Consider the following 19,017-nt stretch of genomic DNA (forward strand, 5'->3'; position numbering starts at 1 on the left):
GTAGTAGTACGAGTTGGGATTATGCCGGTTCATTATAGCTATCTAGATGAACCGACACACAAGTTTCTACTTTAATCCAACGTAAAAAAGACAAATTAAAATGTAAGACCAGATTGAGATGGTCGTTCACATGAGATGGGGAGACAGGCAAATGGGAGAAACAGTGGTTGAAAGTAGGGATTGTTCCCTGTCCTCAGGTGGAAAGTTGTATGTGACATGTGCCGGAGATTGTTAGCACTACACCAAGGCTCTGCACAGGAAATTATAATATTAAATGGTTGATGGCAGTGGGTAACCAAATCACAGATTGCATTCGTCTTGTTCAAACATTTTGGGAACGCTGATCTACGTTTCCCAAGTGCTGGGTGTTTGAAAGCATTCTTGTTATCACAATTTCTCCCAACAAAAAACAAATCTCCCAACCTTCAAGAAAAATCTAATGAATTTCAATATTCATTCAGTTTGTGCCTACTAGTTGAAAATCCTTGCCATTTTCTTACATAAACAAAATATGCGTTTGAGTTGTGCACAATGGAGGCCTGAAGCATTTAATATCCAATTATTATTTGTATGACTTATTTAACTGTCCATGATGAATGGCTGGAAAAATACAGCCGCAATTAATTTACAAAGTATGCAAATCAGATTTCAAATATGATTACACTATGATTGCAGGTTGAAAAATGTACGCATTGACAATGGACTAATTTGACAACTCAAAGCAGTACTTTGCAGGGTAGCCTAGTGGTTAGTGTTGGACTAGTAACCGAAAGGTTGCAAGTTCAAATCCCCGAGCTGACAAGGTACAAAATCTGTCGTTCTGCCCCTGAACAGGCAGTTAACCCACTGTTCCTAGGCCATCATTGAAAATAAGAATTTGTTCTTAACTGACTTGCCTAGTAAAATAAAGGTAAAATAAAAAAATAAAAAAATGTGTGAGATAGAAGAGGTGTGGAGTGGGAGCATGAAGAGTCAAATGCGTGTCTCATGGCCAATGTGTGAGAGTTGGTAGCTCTGATTCACAGCACATATTTTACTTCCTTCTTTGCTCCAATGGGTACACTCACAATGGCCGCCAGTCCACCCATTAAGCCATCGGCCTGAATGGGGACGCCCGTTCTAGTCATATGGCAGCATATGCAGTCAGGAGCAGAGGAGCGGATAAAGTGTGTGCCTTTTTGCTATTCAAAATGGTTATTACGGTGACCATGGTCATTTGGCAGGCCAAAATTCCATGACCGTCAGAGCGCCCTTTTCCACCCCTCTGGAAACTGTAGTTCTTATTGACAGATTTATCAGGTGGGTGAGAGGCCTGACCAATGTCACAAAAATTACTTTAAAAATCCTATGCCTAATTGAATTTTTCAAGAACTCTGCATGACCTACTTCTAATCTTGAAGCATCATTTTCTACACTACCTACACTGATCTCGGAGTGTAGCAATTTAAGGATCCTATGGTTCTAACAATGAAATTAGCTTTAAGATGCATTTGGGAAACCGGGCCCAGGGCAGTTGTGCTTTCCCATGAGTACCTTTCCACCTTCTTGATACTTATTGACAATTTGTCCTATAGGAGGTAATCATTTCATTACAACATTAATTGATATGTGACCTGTTTCAGGAAACTAGGCATAGGTCTCAAGTCACAAATTCACAGGAGCCATTTGAACGTAAAATAATAGTTATCAAAATGCGTTTTTTGGCAGAAATGCCTTCTTGAACATGTGAACTTTCATGTGCCTTATTACATTTTTATGCCATCTGTACAAGACTGTAACTACTACCAATTGGATACCACGAAATTGGGGAGAGAAAAAAATGGGTGAAAAAAAAATAAGAATTCAGAGCCTAGTTGGTTTAGCCAAAGAAAAAGGGACCTTCCATGATTGGCTGAGATCATGAGTGGGCTGGACATGCCGAGAGATGAGTTTCAGATTGGTCTGCGGTGTAGCATCGGGTCTATAAAATGAGCTGCTCGTTATGCGTACATAATCCTTTCTACTGCAGTTTTTCGAAAAATATAACGTTAGCCATGGAGAACTGCAAATATGTTGCTTACTGCTCTCAATAACATTGCTGCCCTGAATTTATCAGGCGCTAATCGACAAAGCTCAGTGGGAAAAGGATGTGATTGACTACCATCTGGAGGATGATTGTGCCATGCACAATCCCTGATTTAGGTCAAAACATTTTAATTGAAGACATTGTAGTCTTCTGATGAGTGAAAAAACACATCCCCATTAACAGTACATCCTCCATATAATTCATAACATAGGCCTAACAGTACTGAATAGTTATTTTTACTTGCACACACACTATAGCTGGGTCACCCCATCCTGCCCCAACCCAACACACCCCAATCAGCTTTAGGATCTTAATGAAACGTTCATTGGTTTCAGGTGTGTTAGGCCAAGGCCAGAGAGTGACAACAGTACAGCAGACTCCCAGGGCCAGGACTGAGCAGCCCAGTAGCTAGGGACTGCGTAAATAGGTATCACCACTGACGTGGGCATGTCTTCAATACAGACTCCTTTTGTTGCACAGTATTCCATATAAGGCATCCAGCCAGACCTTATGAAAGTTGCACAATATACCCTTAATCTTAAAAACAAATCTAGTGATACTGTACATAACTTTATATTTCTTCCATGCATTGTGGGAGGATAACCAACCTTCCAATCAATGGCAATTCATTTAATAGCCAACATAAATGCTAGGTTGTACAGTTTATTCTGATAATTGCATAAATAAATCACTCCACTATTATTCTGACATTTCACATTCTTAAAATAAAGTGGTGATCCTAACTGACCTAAGACAGTTCGGATCTCCAGTATCAACATTACCCAGCAAACAAAAACAGGGAGAAGGGAGAACCGGTGGACATGCTGAGCAAAGAACATACTCTTTGCCAGAATTCAGCCAGCCTTCACAAGACCACAACATACAGTTGAAGTCAGAAGTTTACATACACCTTAGCCAAATACATTTAAACTCAGTTTCACAATTCCTTACATTTAATCCTAGTAAAAATTCCATGTCTTAGGTCAGTTAGGATCACCACTTTATTTTAAGAATATGAAATGTCAGAATAATAGGAGAGAATTATTTATTTCAGCTTTTATTTTTTTCATCACATTCCCAGTGGGTCAGAAGTTTACATACACTCAATTAGTATTTGGTAGCATTGCCTTTAAATTGTTTAACTTGGGTCAAACGTTTTGGGTAGCCTTCCACAATAAGTTGGGTGAATTTTGGCCCATTCCTCATGACAGAGCTGGTGTAACCGAATCAAGTTTGTAGGCCTTCTTGCTCGCACATGCTTTTTCCTGTTCTGCCCACAGATTTTCAGTTGGATTGAGGTCAGGGCTTTGTGATGGCCACTCCAATACCTTGACTTTGTTGTCCTTAAGCCATTTTGCCACAACTTTGGAAGTATGCTTGGGGCTATTGTCCATTTGGAGGACCCATTTGCAACCAAGCTTTAACTTCCTGACTGATGTCTTGAGATGTTGCATCAATATCGCCACATAATTTTCCTTCCTCATGAAGCCATCTATTTTGTAAAGTGCATTAGTCCCTCCTGCAGCAAAGCACCCCCACAACATGATGCTGCCACCCCCATGCTTCACGGTTGGGATGGTGTTCTTCAGCTTGCAAGCCTCCCCTTTCTCCTCCAAACATGATGGTCATTACAGCCTAACAGTTCTATTTTTGTTTCATTAAACCAGAGGACATTTCTCCAAAAGTAACATCTTTGTCCCCATGTGCAGTTGCAAACAGTAGCTTTTTTTAAACAGTGGTTTTGGAGCAGTGGCTCCTTCCTTGCTGAGCGGCCTTACAGGTTATGTCGATATAGGACTCGTTTTACTGTGGATATAGATACTGGAAGAAAAAACATGTACAAACGTATCTTCCCCAGGTCCTTTGCTGTTGTTCTGGGATTGAGTTGCACTTTTCGCATCAAAGTACTCTAGGAGACAGAACATGTCTCCTTCCTGAGCGTTATGACAGCTGCGTGGTCCCATGGTGTTTATACTTGCGTACTATTGTTTGTACAGATGAACATGGTACCTTCAGGCGTGTGGAAATTGCTCCCAAGGATGAACCAGACTTGTGGAGGTCTACAATTATTTTCTGAGTTATTGGCTGATTTCTTTTGATTTTCCCATGATGCCAAGCAAAGAGGCACTGAGTTTGAAGGCAGGCCTTGAAATACATCCACAGCTACCCCTCCAATTGACTCAACTGATATCAGAAGCTTCTAAAGCGATTACATCACTTTCTGACATTTTCTCTGACAACCGCTCGGAGGCATCCACATGGTCCTAAAGCACCCAGTTGCCACGTTATGGATCATATTCCAATGATAAAAAGTGTGTGTGTGTGTGTGTGGGGGGAGGGGGGGGGTGCTGTCCCCCATCCCCAGTGAAAGATGCACCAATTTGTTTTTGTTATTCGATGCCCTCAGTTTGTGAATATCAGATATTTGCCTGGCTATTTCTGGTGGGCCCATGAACCATTTGACAGGAATTTAGTTGTTATGATGACTGCTTTAAGCCTATTTTTGCCAGGGTTATCCATCCAGTTGATATTGAAGTCACCAAAAACCAGCCATGCAGACTTGGATAAGATATTTAAGTAGTTCTTCTAATTTTGCATAATATTGTACATCACATTCAGGGGGATTAAACACAACTAGAATATAAAAATGCATTTGTGATGACAGGAACACATTTACACCAAGACATTCCATAGGCGGCTCACTTCTTCACACTTAATGGGTCCTTTATGTACATCAACAAAAAAAAACTCCTCTCCCAGTGGTTCTCTCTCTTTAAAACATTTGTATCCAGGAACAATCAATCATATTAATTAAAATGTTACTATGAAGCCAGGTAAGACAAAACAAATCTAGATTCGACCCAGGAAGCAATGATCTAATCACTACTTATATTCAGATGTCCTCGAAATATGCCTTTTGGTTTCACTTTGGAACCACTTTAGCACAATTGAACATATTGATCTAGCAGTGTTCTTCAACCATGACAACCATATTGTCAATCAATACTGTTCACACTACTTCAGTACTGGGAGAGAATGAGTTTGGACAAAGTGGGATGGGCAGGCTGGGTTGCGTAAAACAACATTGCAGTGAAAGTTTCACATTGTAGCTCTACGTATCGGTTTAACCAGTTTCTCATTGTAGCTCTACATATCTGTTAAACCATACACTTTCTATTGAGCTATGAATGTCAGCCCTTAAGCACAGGTTTTAGGCCAAGTTCTGCTCTATTAACACAATTTGCTTAGAATTTGTGTTAAAATATAGCCTACTGGTAGCAACCCTTCACCCTAGCCACCTATTCTCCAATCAGATTGGAAGATATACGAAAGGAAGATTAGAAGAGGACACAGGTATCATCATGCCCAGGTGATAGTGAAGTCTTGTGGTGAATGTTCACAGGGAAACTATGCTATAATACAGGCTACACCAACAAATCAAATCTTTGTTACATGCGTCGAATACAACCGGTGTAGACCATACAGTGAAATTATTACTTACTTAAACTTCTTAGGGCTTAGGTCCCTTTTTCTCCACTTCCTGCCTGAATGACGTGCCCAAAGTAAACTGCTTGTAGCTCAGGATATGCATATAATTGGTACCATTGGAAAGAAAACACTTGAATAAGTTTGTAGAAGTGTTAAAATAATGTAACACTCCCTGGATGCAATTCATATGGCTTCCACAGGGTGTCAGCAGTCTATGTTCAAGGTTTCAGGTTTGTAACTTCATAAACGAATAAGAAATAAAAGTTTTGGTAGAGGGACACAGCTACTGTAAAATCGGATTTAGCAGTTAGATTTACATTTACATTTACGTCATTTAGCAGACGCTCTTATCCAGAGCGACTTACAAATTGGTGCTTTCACCTTATGACATCCAGTGGAACAGCCACTTTACAATAGTGCATCTAAATCTTTTAAGGGGGGTGAGAAGGATTACTTTATCCTATCCTAGGTATTCCTTAAAGAGGTGGGGTTTCAGGTGTCTCCGGAAGGTGGTGATTGACTACGCTGTCCTGGCGTCGTGAGGGAGTTTGTTCCACCATTGGGGGGCCAGAGCAGCGAACAGTTTTGACTGGGCTGAGCGGGAACTGTACTTCCTCAGTGGTAGGGAGGCGAGCAGGCCAGAGGTGGATGAACGCAGTGCCCTTGTTTGGGTGTAGGGCCTGATCAGAGCCTGGAGGTACTGAGGTGCCGTTCCCCTCACAGCTCCGTAGGCAAGCACCATGGTCTTGTAGCGGATGCGAGCAGTGGAGAGAGCGGAGGAGCGGGGTGACGTGAGAGAACTTGGGAAGGTTGAACACCAGACGGGCTGCGGCGTTCTGGATGAGTTGTAGGGGTTTAATGGCACAGGCAGGGAGCCCAGCCAACAGCGAGTTGCAGTAATCCAGACGGGAGATGACAAGTGCCTGGATTAGGACCTGCGCCGCTTCCTGTGTGAGGCAGGGTCGTACTCTGCGGATGTTGTAGAGCATGAACCTACAGGAACGGGCCACCGCCTTGATGTTAGTTGAGAACGACAGGGTGTTGTCCAGGATCACGCCAAGGTTCTTAGCGCGAATTTAAGCTTTCAGCCGATATAAGACACAAATGTGAAAAATCCATAATATTTATGATTATTTATTTGAATTGCGCACCCTCCAGTTTCACAGGAAGTTGTAGCGGGACCCCTAACCTTACCCAACAATGCAGTTTAAAAATATATATACACGAGTAAGAATAAGAAATAAAGGTAACAAGTAATTAAAGAGCAGCAGTAAAATAACAATAGTTAGACTATACACAGGGGGGTGCCGGTAGAGTCAATGTGCGGGGGCACCGGTTAGTTGAGGTAATTTGTACATGCAGGTAGAGTTATTAAAGTGACAACGCATAGATAATCACAACAGAGTAGCAGCCATGTAAAGGGGGGGGGGGGGTAATGCAAATAGTCTGGGTAGCCATTTGATTAGATGTTCAGGAGTCTTATGGCTTGGGGTTTGAAACTGTTTAGAAGCATCTTGGACCTAGACTTGGCGCTCAGGTACCGCCGTGGGGTAGCAGAGAGAACAGTCTGTGTCTAGGATGGCTGGAGTCTGACAATTTTAGGGCCTTCCTTTGACATCTCCTGGTGTAGAGGTCCTGGACGGCAGAAAGCTTAGCCCCAGTGATGTACTGGGCCGTACGCACTACCTTCTGTAGTGCCTTGCGGTCGGAGGCCAAAAAGTTGCCATACCAGGCAGGATACTCTCGATAGTGCAGCTGTAAGAACCTTTTGAGGATCTGAGGACTCGTGACAAATCTTTTCAATCTCCTGAGGGGGAATAGATTTTTTGTGCCCTCTTCACGACTGTCTTGGTGTGCTCGGACCATGATAGTTTGTTGGTGAGGTGGACACCAAGGAACTTGAAGCTCTCAATCTGCTCCACTGCAGCTTCATCGATGTGAATGGGGTCGTGCTCTGTCCTCTTTTTCCTGTAGTCCAAAATCATCTCCTTTGTCTTGATCAAGTTGAGGGAGATGTCCTGGCACCACACAGAATACAGCTCATTCAGTGCGGTCTTAGTGCCAGCATCAGTCTGTGGTGGTATGTAGACAGCTACGAAAAATACAGATGACCACACTATCTACCTAGAGTTTTACAGCTTATAATGAGATACTCTACCTCAGACAAGCAAAACCTTGAGACTTCCTTAGATGTCATCCATCAGCTGTTATTTACAAAAATATAGTCAGACGCCCCTCGTCTTACCAGACGCCACTGTTCTGTCCTGCCAATACAGAGTATAACCAGCCAGCCATGTTGAGAATTTCATTGTTCAGCCACGACTCCATGAAGCATCAGATATTAGTTTTGAATGTTCCAGTCGTTGTTTAATTTTCTGCGTAGGTCATCAATTTTATTTTCCAAAGATTGCACATTAGCTAGCAGAATGGAAGGAAGTGGGGGTTTATTCGATCGCCTACGAATTCTCAGAAGGCAGCTCGCCCCTGGCCCCTTTTTCTCCGCTTTCTCTTCACGCAAATGACAGGATATGGTCTGGGCCTGTTCCTGGGGAAGCAGTATATCATTCACGTCGGGCTTGTCGACTCAATAAAGGAAAATAAGGATTCTGCCAGTCCTGGGGAGTAATCACAGTTCTGATGCCCAGAAGTTATTTTCGGTCATAAGAGATGGTAGCAGCGACGTTATGTATCAAATAAGTTTTTAAAACATTCAACGCAAAGAAACAAACTAAAAACACTATTGGTTGGGAATACGTAAAATGTCAGCCTTGTTCTCTGGTGCCATATTAAAAGGTAAACTTCAGAGGAGTAATTGTTAACATACAGAGTAGGCCTAACTCAATTTGACCTGAATTATTTTCATGTTCAAAATCTTTATAAGGTGACAGGAATAAATACACGCAACTCTAACTGAAATATTTTCTCAAATTTCCTCAGAAAATCAACACGTAGCTTATTATTTAGCAGAGTTGCTTTTAGATATATAGAAAAATGATGTTTATATTATAGGCCTATGACAAATAATATAAGCATTATTGAGGGCCTAAAGACTGTCACCTGACCTCATCGAATTAATTGCGTCACACCCACCCAGTATCTGTGTGAACGAAACTAGGGATGCGTGTGGCACGATGACCACAAGAGAAGCGGAAAGATACTCGAATATGACCAGATATCCGCCTGTATCACGTAACACTTGCGACCTACTCTAACCTAACCTACACGGAGATATGTGTTCACTATTCTATCTACAAAATGCTCAGGGTAGGCTGCTATTGCCCATCGACCCCGATATGCAGCTTATAGGCTACGTGTCAATATGCATACAATTACAGCGCGATAATATGATTTCTATCACCACTCTGTAGTTGTGGCCAGGCAAAGCGGAGTATAAGTAAGACTGCTGCCAACGCACCACAAAGCCACAGGTGTCCCCCTCTCTGTGCTTATCCCAAATGAACGCTCGCTCTCCAAAACGCTGGTCAGCGAACTGCAGAGAGAGGCTATTTAATACGAACGATTCAACAATTCCCTTTGACGTTCCTTTACTGGCCCCGACCGACGCCAATAACAAATAGACAATAACCTAAGCAAATAATAAGTAGGCTACCCCAGTATATGCGCGTTATAAATGTCGGCGATGATTAGGCTATCGTTGAGGTCTCTAACGCAGATACTGGAGAAAATAAGTAGCGTCGCTGAATGCAGGCGCGTTGTTATACTCTACTGTCGCCTACCTGCTAGAATGGAGGAAGGTCCAGGCGAGATATCAGAAGCGACGTCTAAAGTACCCTTCGATTATCAAGAGATGCGTGTGCTCACTTGCCGTGTTGCATCCCAGAATATGTTTCACAATACACTGCAGACATGAACAAACTCCTCCTGCTCCGGCTGCTGCCGCTAAAGCAACCTGTTTGCCAGTAGGCTACGTCAGATAATATCACCCCGCCCTCGAAACAAGCCGATTGGCGCGGCGCATATTGACTGTAAGGTCTTTTCTATATCGACGGGACAGTGCTGCCAATCAAGGGTCTATCTATTACGAATATTTCACGCCTATTTGCGCTCCATGGCTCCATTTGCTATAGGCTACATGAGTACATTAATGCGGTTCATTTGCATTAGACTAAAGAATGTTGTAGGGCTATTCTCAGATAGTCTAGAGATATATGATAATTTATTGATCACCAATGACCATTGATTGATCACAATTCATATTGTAATTAAATATCACAGTTGAATACTACAGGAGAAATCTGGCAGGAGCTTAACATGCGTGTTTACGCTACAAAATTATATAAAGTGTCCTGTACTCCGAGCATGCGCTGGCCAACTGGTAAATTGGGGCGGCAGGTAGCCTAGTGGTTAGCGCATTGGGCCAGTAACCGAAAAGTTAATAGATCGAATCACTGAGCTAACAAGGTAAAAACCTGTTGTTCTGCACCTGAACAGGGTAGTTAACCCACTGTTCCTAGGCCGTCATTGTAAATAAGAATTTGTTCTTAACTGACTTGCCTAGTTAAACATAAAAGTGTCTTCACTAACATTTTCAACTTGTCCCTGACTGAGTCGGTAATAACAACATGTTTCAAGCAGACCACCATCGTCCCTGTGCCCAAGAACACTAAGGTAACCTGCCTGTAGCCATGAAGTGCTTTGAAAGGCTGGTCAAGGCTCACATCAACACCATTATCCCCGAAACCCTAGACCCACTCCAATTTGCATACCACCCCACAGATGATGCAATCTCTATTGCACTCAACACTGCCCTTTCCCACCTGGACAAAAGGAACACCTATATGAGAATGCTATTCATTGACTACAGCACAGCGTTCAACACCATATAGTGCCCTCAAAGCTCATCACAAAGCTAAGGACCCTGGGACTAAACACCTCCCACTGCTACTGGATCCTGGACTTCCTGAAAGGCTGCCCCCAGGTGGTAAGGGTAGGTAACAACACATCTGCCACACTGATGCTCAACACGGTGGCCCTGTCCCTATTCACTCATGACTGATTGGCCAGGCATGACTTCCAACACCATTGTCAAGTTTGCCGATGACACAACAGTGGTAGGCCTGATCACCAACAATGATGAGACAGCCTATGGGGAGGAGGTCAGAGACCTGGCCATGTGGTGCCAGGACAACAACCTCTCCCTCAACGTGATCAAGACAAAGGAGATGATTGTGACTACAGGAAAAGGAGGACCTTTCTCATGGACGGGACTGCAGTGGAGCAGGTTGAGAGCTTCAAGTTCATTGTGTCCACATCACCAACAAACTATCATGGTCCAAACACACCAAGACAGTCGTGAAGATGGCACAACAAAACCTATTCCCCCTCAGGAGACTGAAAAGATTTGGCATGGGTCCTCATCTCCTCAAAAGGTTCTACAGCTGCACCATCGAGAGCACTGGTTGCATAACTGCCTGGTATGGCAACTGCTCGGCCTCCGACCGCAAGGCACTACAGAGGGTAGTGCGTATGGCCCAGTACCTCACTGGGGTCAAGCTTCCTGCCATCCAGGACCTCCATACCAGGCGGTGTCAGAGGAAGGCCCTAAAAATTGTTAAAGACTCCAGCCACCCTAATCATACTATTCTATCTGCTACCGCACGGCAAACAGTACCGGAGCACCAAGTCCAGGTCCAAATGGCTTCATAACAGCTTCTACCCCCAAGCCATAAGACTCCTGAACAGCTAATCAAAGGGCTACCCAGACACCTGTTTTACACTGCTGCTACTCTGTTTATCTATGCATGGTCACTTTAACTCTACCTATGTGTACATATTACCTCAACTACCTTGACTAACCGGTGCCCCCACACATTGACTCTGTACTGGTACCTCCTGTATATAGCCTCGCTATTGTTATTTTACTGCTGCCGTTTATTATTTATATTCTTTGTCTATTTTTTCCTTCTCAAAGCATGGTATATACTGTTGTATTTGGCTCATGTGACAAATACAATCTGATTTGATACGGTTGCAGTTCCCCTGTGACCATATCAGGTATGGATTTGAGGTGATATTTGCGTGAATGCAACTAAGGGTTCATTTAGTTTTTGGTCATGACTGGTAATATAGTTGTTGGAGTGCAGTTTCTCCTGGCCCATAGACAGACTACTTAATAAACAAATCTCTTTAACATGATGACATTTCTTCATAGCTCGCCTATCACCAAAAATAAGTTCCGTTGGATTGTTAATAAGAGAGTGCATTTAGATGGATATAATCCCCATGATAGACACTGAAGGATGGAAATGGCATAATGGTTATCAATGATCATGCGAGGGTTGGTCAGTAACGTTCAGGGTTTGGGTAAAAAAATATATATATTCACTCAAATCACTCTCAGAAATCCCAGACCTAGGGCAACAGCACTATATGTCGTAACATTGTGGGAGGCAACCCATCTGCCTAGGGCTGGGTTCTCGTACTGGCGGCCTGCAGGTGGTTTTATTTGGCCCCACAAGTTCTCTGAGCAAAAAAACATAATTTAAAAACAATTTTTGGACATAAGACTAAGGAAAACATTTTAATTTTGGGAATCTGTTCAAAAGTATTCCCACGGATAGATGTCATCGTATAGGAATTTTTTTTTATAGAACATTTTATATTTCAGTTTACTACCTGAATTGACTGATTTGAAAGGGAAATGACTCAACCCTGGTACTGCCATTAGACAATTTGAAGTAACTAGACTAGAGTAGCAGCATATCTGTTTTAGCAGGTTTAGTGTATCCCCATGTTTAATACAACAAAAGCCACAAATAAAAAGATTTGACAAGGGCGAGTACAAAAACAATTCTCTTTACTTCTTCAGAGTTCAGTATCTTTCCCACACTGTGTGGGCTGCTGGTCAGTCCCTCAGGTTCCCACCAGAGGGCGCCTGAGTAGAGCACATTATTATACAGCAGATAGCAGTACAAAAAAATGAATGGGGTGAGAAAAAGGCAACTTGGACAGAATGTTTTTTTTTTTTTTAAGAAGGAAAATTACAAACACCTGACATGACAATAATATGAACATTGATATTATTTGCTCTGTTATTTGGTCTACTTCGAGGCCTCTAGCAGAGACCAAATTACAAATAAAAACAGATTGGACAAAGTTACTGCATTTGTTCACATGCATTCCCAAAAGACTAGTACACACATTGGATATGACCATGATGTCACTACTTGTAGCTATGCCAACACCATCCAACAGCACTGATATCACAACTTCTGTGTCCAGTGAAGGAGATATAAAAATGGTTGATTCAATGTATAAAAACAAAAAGTCCATTGACATAACCAAGACATTATATAATTACATTTTGTTGTTCATTGGTTGATTCTCCTGCATTCCAAGATGGACAGAGGCGTGTTTTGGGCAAACGTTCAGGCTACATATCTACAAATTTTTCTGTGGCGCCATTCTTTTCTCTCTGGAGGTGTGGGTGGGAGGACAGTCTAGTACATTGAGGAGTGGCCTGGGTCTCCTTTGGATTCATCTGCTCTGAGTCAAAACCAGGTATGTATGTGTGTGTAAGATGACCACGCTCCCACCAGGGGTCAGTCAGTCTGTCAGTGAGGGGTCTGTGTTGGTCAGTCACAAAGTATGAGGTAGTGTGTTGGTGTCAGTGCTTTGCTTTGCTTGTCGCCAGGCCAAATGTCTGGGGGGGATAATGTGGACAGGGCATTGTCATGTACGGGGAAATCAGTTGTTCAGTCCAAAAGAGTCACTAAAAGTGCTTCATGTACTCACTAGCCAGTTTATTAGGTACACACATCTAGTACCGGGTCGGACACAGCTTTGCTTCCAGAACAGCCTGAATGTTCCATGCAATGTTTTTCCACTCAATTTTCCAATGTTGGTGATCACTTGCCCACTGAAGCCGCTTCTTTTTGTTTTTAGCTGATAGGAGTGGAACCCGGTGTGGTCATCTGCTGCAACAGCCCATCCTCGACAAGGATTGATGAGTTGTGGGTTCCGAGATGCCATTCTGCACTTCACTGTTGTACTGCACCGTTATTTGTTTGTTTGTGGCCCACCTGATAGCTTGCACAATTCTGGATGTTTTGTTTGTCACATCAAACCCTAGACACTGTTGTGCGTAAAAAGCCCAGGAGGGAGTCTGTGATCCTGGATCCGGTGCGCCTGGCACCGACAATCATACTACGCTCAAAGTCACTTGCTTAGGTCACTTGTGTTGCCCATTCTAACATTCAATCGAACAGTAACTGAATGACTCGATGCCGGTCTGCCTGCTTTACAAAGCAAGCCACGGCCACATGACTCATTGTCTATAGGAGCGATCAGTTTTTGTGAAAGAGGCGCTGTACCCAATAAACTGTCCAGTGGGTGTAAGTGTTTTTATGTATGTAAAAGAGAGATTTGGGCATTGTAAACGGCTTATCAGATAAGGTTGGGCGAGAGAGATCAGAGCAGTCATTGTCTCTTCCCCTGCAGCCCTCCCAGTCTCTCCTCCTCCGCCTCCTGTTCCTCAGCCTTCATTGGCAGCCACCAGCTGGCCCAGGCCCTGGCGGACGTACACAGCCTGGATCTCCTTGGTTTTGAGGCAGAAGTCACAGGCCCAGACGGCAGAGCTCTCCCGGGTCAGCAGCCCGTAGGCCGGCTCAGTCAGGCCCGTGCAGTCACGGTGGAACCAGCGCTGGCACGAAGCCTCGCACAAGATGGCATCCTGGTCGTCGTGCACCTCTGACAGACAGAAGCCACAGGGGAACACCATTCCCGGGCCCCCCAGCTTTCCTGGACCGGCGCCTGGGCCCGTGGAAGTGTTGGCGGGGCCGGGGGGAAGCGGAGACTGGGTGTTGGGAGTGGAGTTGGAAGGGGGGTTAGGGTTGCTGGCGGGGGTGTTGCCCCCGCTGTTGGTCAAGTTGTTCTGGGCAGAGTTGGGGGGAGCATTGGGCATGGGGCATCCACCAGGAGTGTTGTTCTGCTGGTTGTAAGGGGTGGAGCCAGGGGCAGAATTGGGCAGAGTCGACTGCTGCTGGGGCGGGTTATTGGAAGAGGGGGTGTTGGTAGAGTTGGGCCCCTGCAGCTGATTTGGCGGCACCTGCTGAGGCTGGGATCCGTTGAGGGGGCCGGTGGGGGAGGAGTTAGGGTTGGGCTGGGGCGGTGCTGAGGGGGGCTGACCGGTTGTGTTGGGGTTGGGATGCTGGTCAGGGTGTCCAGGGAAGCCTCCTCCAGGCTGGGGAGGGCCAGAGTTGGGAGGCCCGGGGGGAGTGTTGTTGGGACCTGGGGGACCAGAGGAGTTTAAGTTAGGCTGCTGAGGAGGCCCAGACTGGGGCCCACCTCCACCAAAGTTCTTCCCCTCCTCATTTCCTGGACCCGGGGGGCTGGGGCCTGGGTAGGGCCCATCTTGTGAAGGAGGGAACTGTCCTTGAGGGGGTAGACTTGGCATCCCTCCCATGTTTCCTCCCGGGCCACCTCCCATGGCCCCCATCATGTTCATCCCTCCAGGCATGCCCCCCATGGGGTTCATGGGGCCATGGGGGGGTCCCCTGGGGCCCCCGCCACCTGTTAAAGGGGGCTGTTGAAGGGGTGCCCACCCTGTCCGTGCTGTTGCTGCGGGGGCATCCCAAACCGAGGGTGCGGTGGCCCCCCTCCTCCAGGACCCCCCATACCACCAGGGGACAGCATGGGGTTGAACGCCGGTCCAGGGTGCATGGGGGGACTGAAATTGGGGGGCATGTTAAATTGTGACGGACCCCCAGGCCCTGGGAAACCTCCCCCACCACCCCCGAAGCCAGGCATCCCTCCAAAGCCCAGCTGGTGGTGCGGTCCTGCGTTGGGTGGTCCTGGGCCGAAAGGCGGTCTCCGACCTGGACCTCCAGGGCCTCCTACGGGTCCTCCGGGGCCCCCCATGAAGCCCATGCCCCCAGGGCCCATCCTGCCTCCACCCCCATACGGCCCTCCTCCTCCACCTGCCCCGGGGCTGGGGAGGAAGGGACCCCCTCCTGGACCTCCAGCGCCACCGGGTCGGGACGGCAGTGACGGGGGGCCAAAGTCATCGTCAAAAGGGTTGGAGGCAACCAGGTGGTCCACCATGGGGGTGGGAGGGGGCGCAAACTCAGAGAGGTGGGAGAACGCGCCACCAGGCCCCTGAAACACACAATGAGTAGAGACGAGAGAAATGATTATTGAGATTGAACGAGGTCAGTTTGGTAAGAGCAGAGAAGCTACACAGTGTAGAATGGTTGAATAGTAAACTAGTGAAACCACTGATCGATGTAACAAGTTGTCAACTATGTTACCACAAAAATTAACTTGACGAGTTTAGATCATGATTAAATGTGTAACAAATCACAAGACCAGCACAAGAAAAAGTGAACACAACAAGTAAAACCTTCTCCCAGACAAGGCCACCAGTCAAACACGGCGAACATGTTTACATTAAGGAAGAATGTCTTCAGATCAGAATTGCCAAGGCAGTCGTTACCTGAGCATTGGATTTCCTCTTCTTCTTCTCTGGGCTCTTCATTTGTCCACCTAAAGAGGGGAAGAGGAGAACAGGAGAGATAAGAGGGACATTCTAGCAGTATCTTTCCGGTTTACAGATTAACATACACATGGTCTATTTTTCCCTCATTCCCTAAGAAATGCTTTTTGTGAGGGTGGGTTTGGAGTAAGTAGTGGGAAGATTAACCATGTTGACATTGCAATAAATACAACGCAAGACTTTACATTTGTAACACAGAACCCAGATGTAAAGATCAAAGTCCAGAACCAGGAGTGGACAGAGACAACATTCCTGACTGACTGGCATGAGGACAGTGTGTGGAGGTGAGGACCACAGTCATCCAAGCCACGGACTGTTCACTCAGCTACCTTCAGACAGGTGCATCAGAGCAAAGACAGAATAAAAACAGCTTCTATTACCAGGCCATCAATCAGACTGTTGAACAGCCATTACTAGCCATCTACCATGTGATGCACACCCACAAAAAAATATATATATAGATAAAAACAACTCATATTGCTGAACATACCCTTCTTAGTGTCTCGTGTAAATTTATCCTGGGTAAATATGTATAGATTGCTCGAAACAGAAGTATATCGCATCACTCGCAACCAATACACTCATTTGATTTCAGTGTTGAACAGCCAAGCAGAGAGATGCCAGGTTTGGCTGAGTATGAGACACAGAGGAAAATAATGGACATAATGAGAATGTAGAAATTAAGTTAATACCAGGCCATTTACCAGCATGCAAGACATGCGAGTAGCAGGACAAAAACGATGAGACAGAACAACTGACTGCAGTCCTGTAGACACGTGGATTTGCAGCAGTGGTAACTAATGGTTAGTTCTGATCTGAGACAGACGGGATGGATGGATAATGATCCAAATCCTACCTTTGCCTCGCTTTCCTTGGCCTTGTCCCGCCAGGAGTCTCCCCGATTCGGCAGCCATTAATATGACTGCTGGTGCTGTGCAATGTCACCGTTCATATCATGTAAGAAAAATGTAAAATGACGAATAGTCTTGAGAATTTGGACCCGAGCAATATTAGCATGTGGAGTCAAACAGTCTTTGGATTTGAGGACAGTTTCTATAGATAGATAAGTAATGTGCGTCTTCCCTTGCAATTTACAACTCGATATCTTGTTCCCCACACTTTAACTGTCACGGGGTTTGCTGGCCAACACACATGCTCAAAAACTGTGGCTAGCCAGGGTTACTTTCAGCAGCCAGCTTGTACAAAATGAAGAGCCGGGCTGAATGAAACTTAACACCCCCCCCTCCTCCTCCCTCTAAAAATGATCACTTACAGATGTGTAACGTTAGCAATTAAACTAGCTAGCTGTATAGCAACGTTGGCTATCACATTTGGGTAACATTAGTCGTTAGTTAGCTATGTTTTTTTTTTATAGATTACATGTAGATTATGGTTTATAACAATGAATAACCTACATTCAATTTGGTTAATTTACACATTTCCCCTCTATGATAGCCAGCGGCGCAAAATAACCGGTCTCTAGTTAATAAAATGTTGATTAACGTTAGCTAGCTAGCCTGTTAGCATTATTGGGAAGCAAACTATACCCTTTCTCCGTTGCTTGCTCTGTAGTCGTTAATATGGACCTCTCCAGTGTGTCATTGCCGATATACCAGTCCTCACACGGTATATGCTTTCTTTTGTGGTACAGCTTAAAATAATAATTGAAACAAACACGCACATTTTGCCATATTAATCACGGCCTACTATCGCCGCCGGACAAAGAGGGCCTGGCAAGAGAGACGCGCATCCGGGAACATTACAACTCAGAGGGAAAGTACGGTTGTCCTAAAACGAGTTTTCTTAATTAAAGTCACTTTCTGCATCTAGATTAACAATAGACGTAATCACACTTATCAATAATTTTAAATGTAGTTTAACTGATTTATTTTGTGTAGTAAATAGCACACATGATATAATTAATTTGATCATTTCTGAAATTAGCACCCCTTTAATTTCAGGTTATGGAGCAGTCTAGAACGGACCACTTTCAACGCTGAGGTAGGGATGGACACACATAGGCGTTCCGTTTTGCAATGCAATAATGGATCCTTGGGACGTCCCTAAACTAAACCCCAACGCTAACCTTAAAAGTAGCTATTACTGTAACCTTACCATTAACATTTGAACTTTAATGGGGCAGGGACGTCCCAAGGGTCCCGGATAGCAAGGACCATGGGGGTGGCTATCAATCATAGGGAAGGTATCAAGTGGCTCCAGCGACTTGTACTTAGTCTACTCTATTGTCCATACATTGAATGAAACGTATAATATATATATATATATGAAAAAAAGGAAAGTAAAGAGAATCTATCAAAACAGAGAAATAAATATGAACACTTAAAATGCTGTCAACAATATATATATATATATATATATATACAATATATATATACAATATATATATTGTTGACACCATTTTAAGTGTCATTCAATGTATGGACAATAGAGTAGACTAAGTATAAGTTGCTGGAGCCTCTTGATACCTTGCCCAATGATTGATAAAATTCAAACCCAAATTTTAACCCAATTTTAACCCCCAAAAAGATAATCTATTTGGGTTCAAAATTGGGTTTGAATTTTGCAGAAAAGCTGTGCCACCTGGTACCTATGTCACACAATGTTGCTATGTAGCTTTTTTCATAGGCTGCTGTGTATAAATCATAAAACTGCATAAGAATGTCATATTCATAACTGTGTCTGTTTTTCGATGAGGATTATAGACCCAGGTCAGCCTGGTCTCATAGACTAGATGTAACATAGTAAAGCTCAAGGCTCAGATATACAGTATAGCACTGATATAAATACCCCAACATTAAAGAAAAGGTTGTGTTCTGTAGACTGAAATCCCAATCCCACAACCGGTCTAGAACCATCTAAAGAGCTTGTCAATCTGAGACACACAAATGAGTATGATATCAAATCAAATCAAAATCAAATCAAATTTTAT

The 19,017-nt window shown here is 44.3% G+C and overlaps 2 protein-coding genes across 3 annotated transcripts in view; both read right to left on the minus strand.

The window, feature by feature from the left end:
• Nucleotides 1-9,464, minus strand: part of cgnb (cingulin b) — a 55,481-nt gene extending 46,017 nt beyond the window's left edge. For both annotated transcript variants that reach the window (XM_029657830.2, XM_029657829.2), the window contains exon 1: nt 9,292-9,464. The gene's annotated coding sequence lies outside the window, so the exon portion shown is untranslated. The remainder of the gene's footprint in view (nt 1-9,291) is intronic.
• Nucleotides 9,465-12,354: 2,890 nt separating this feature from the next.
• Nucleotides 12,355-17,818, minus strand: pygo2 (pygopus homolog 2 (Drosophila)). The gene is given in 5 exon segments (XM_029657831.2): nt 12,355-15,100; nt 15,103-15,670; nt 16,008-16,057; nt 16,924-16,998; nt 17,615-17,818. Coding segments are annotated over 4 exon segments (1,728 nt in total). The 5' UTR covers nt 16,982-16,998; nt 17,615-17,818; the 3' UTR covers nt 12,355-14,048.
• Nucleotides 17,819-19,017: the final 1,199 nt, after the last annotated feature.

The sequence above is a fragment of the Oncorhynchus nerka genome, linkage group LG4, assembly GCF_034236695.1.
Source record: "Oncorhynchus nerka isolate Pitt River linkage group LG4, Oner_Uvic_2.0, whole genome shotgun sequence".
Taxonomy (NCBI): domain Eukaryota; kingdom Metazoa; phylum Chordata; class Actinopteri; order Salmoniformes; family Salmonidae; genus Oncorhynchus; species Oncorhynchus nerka.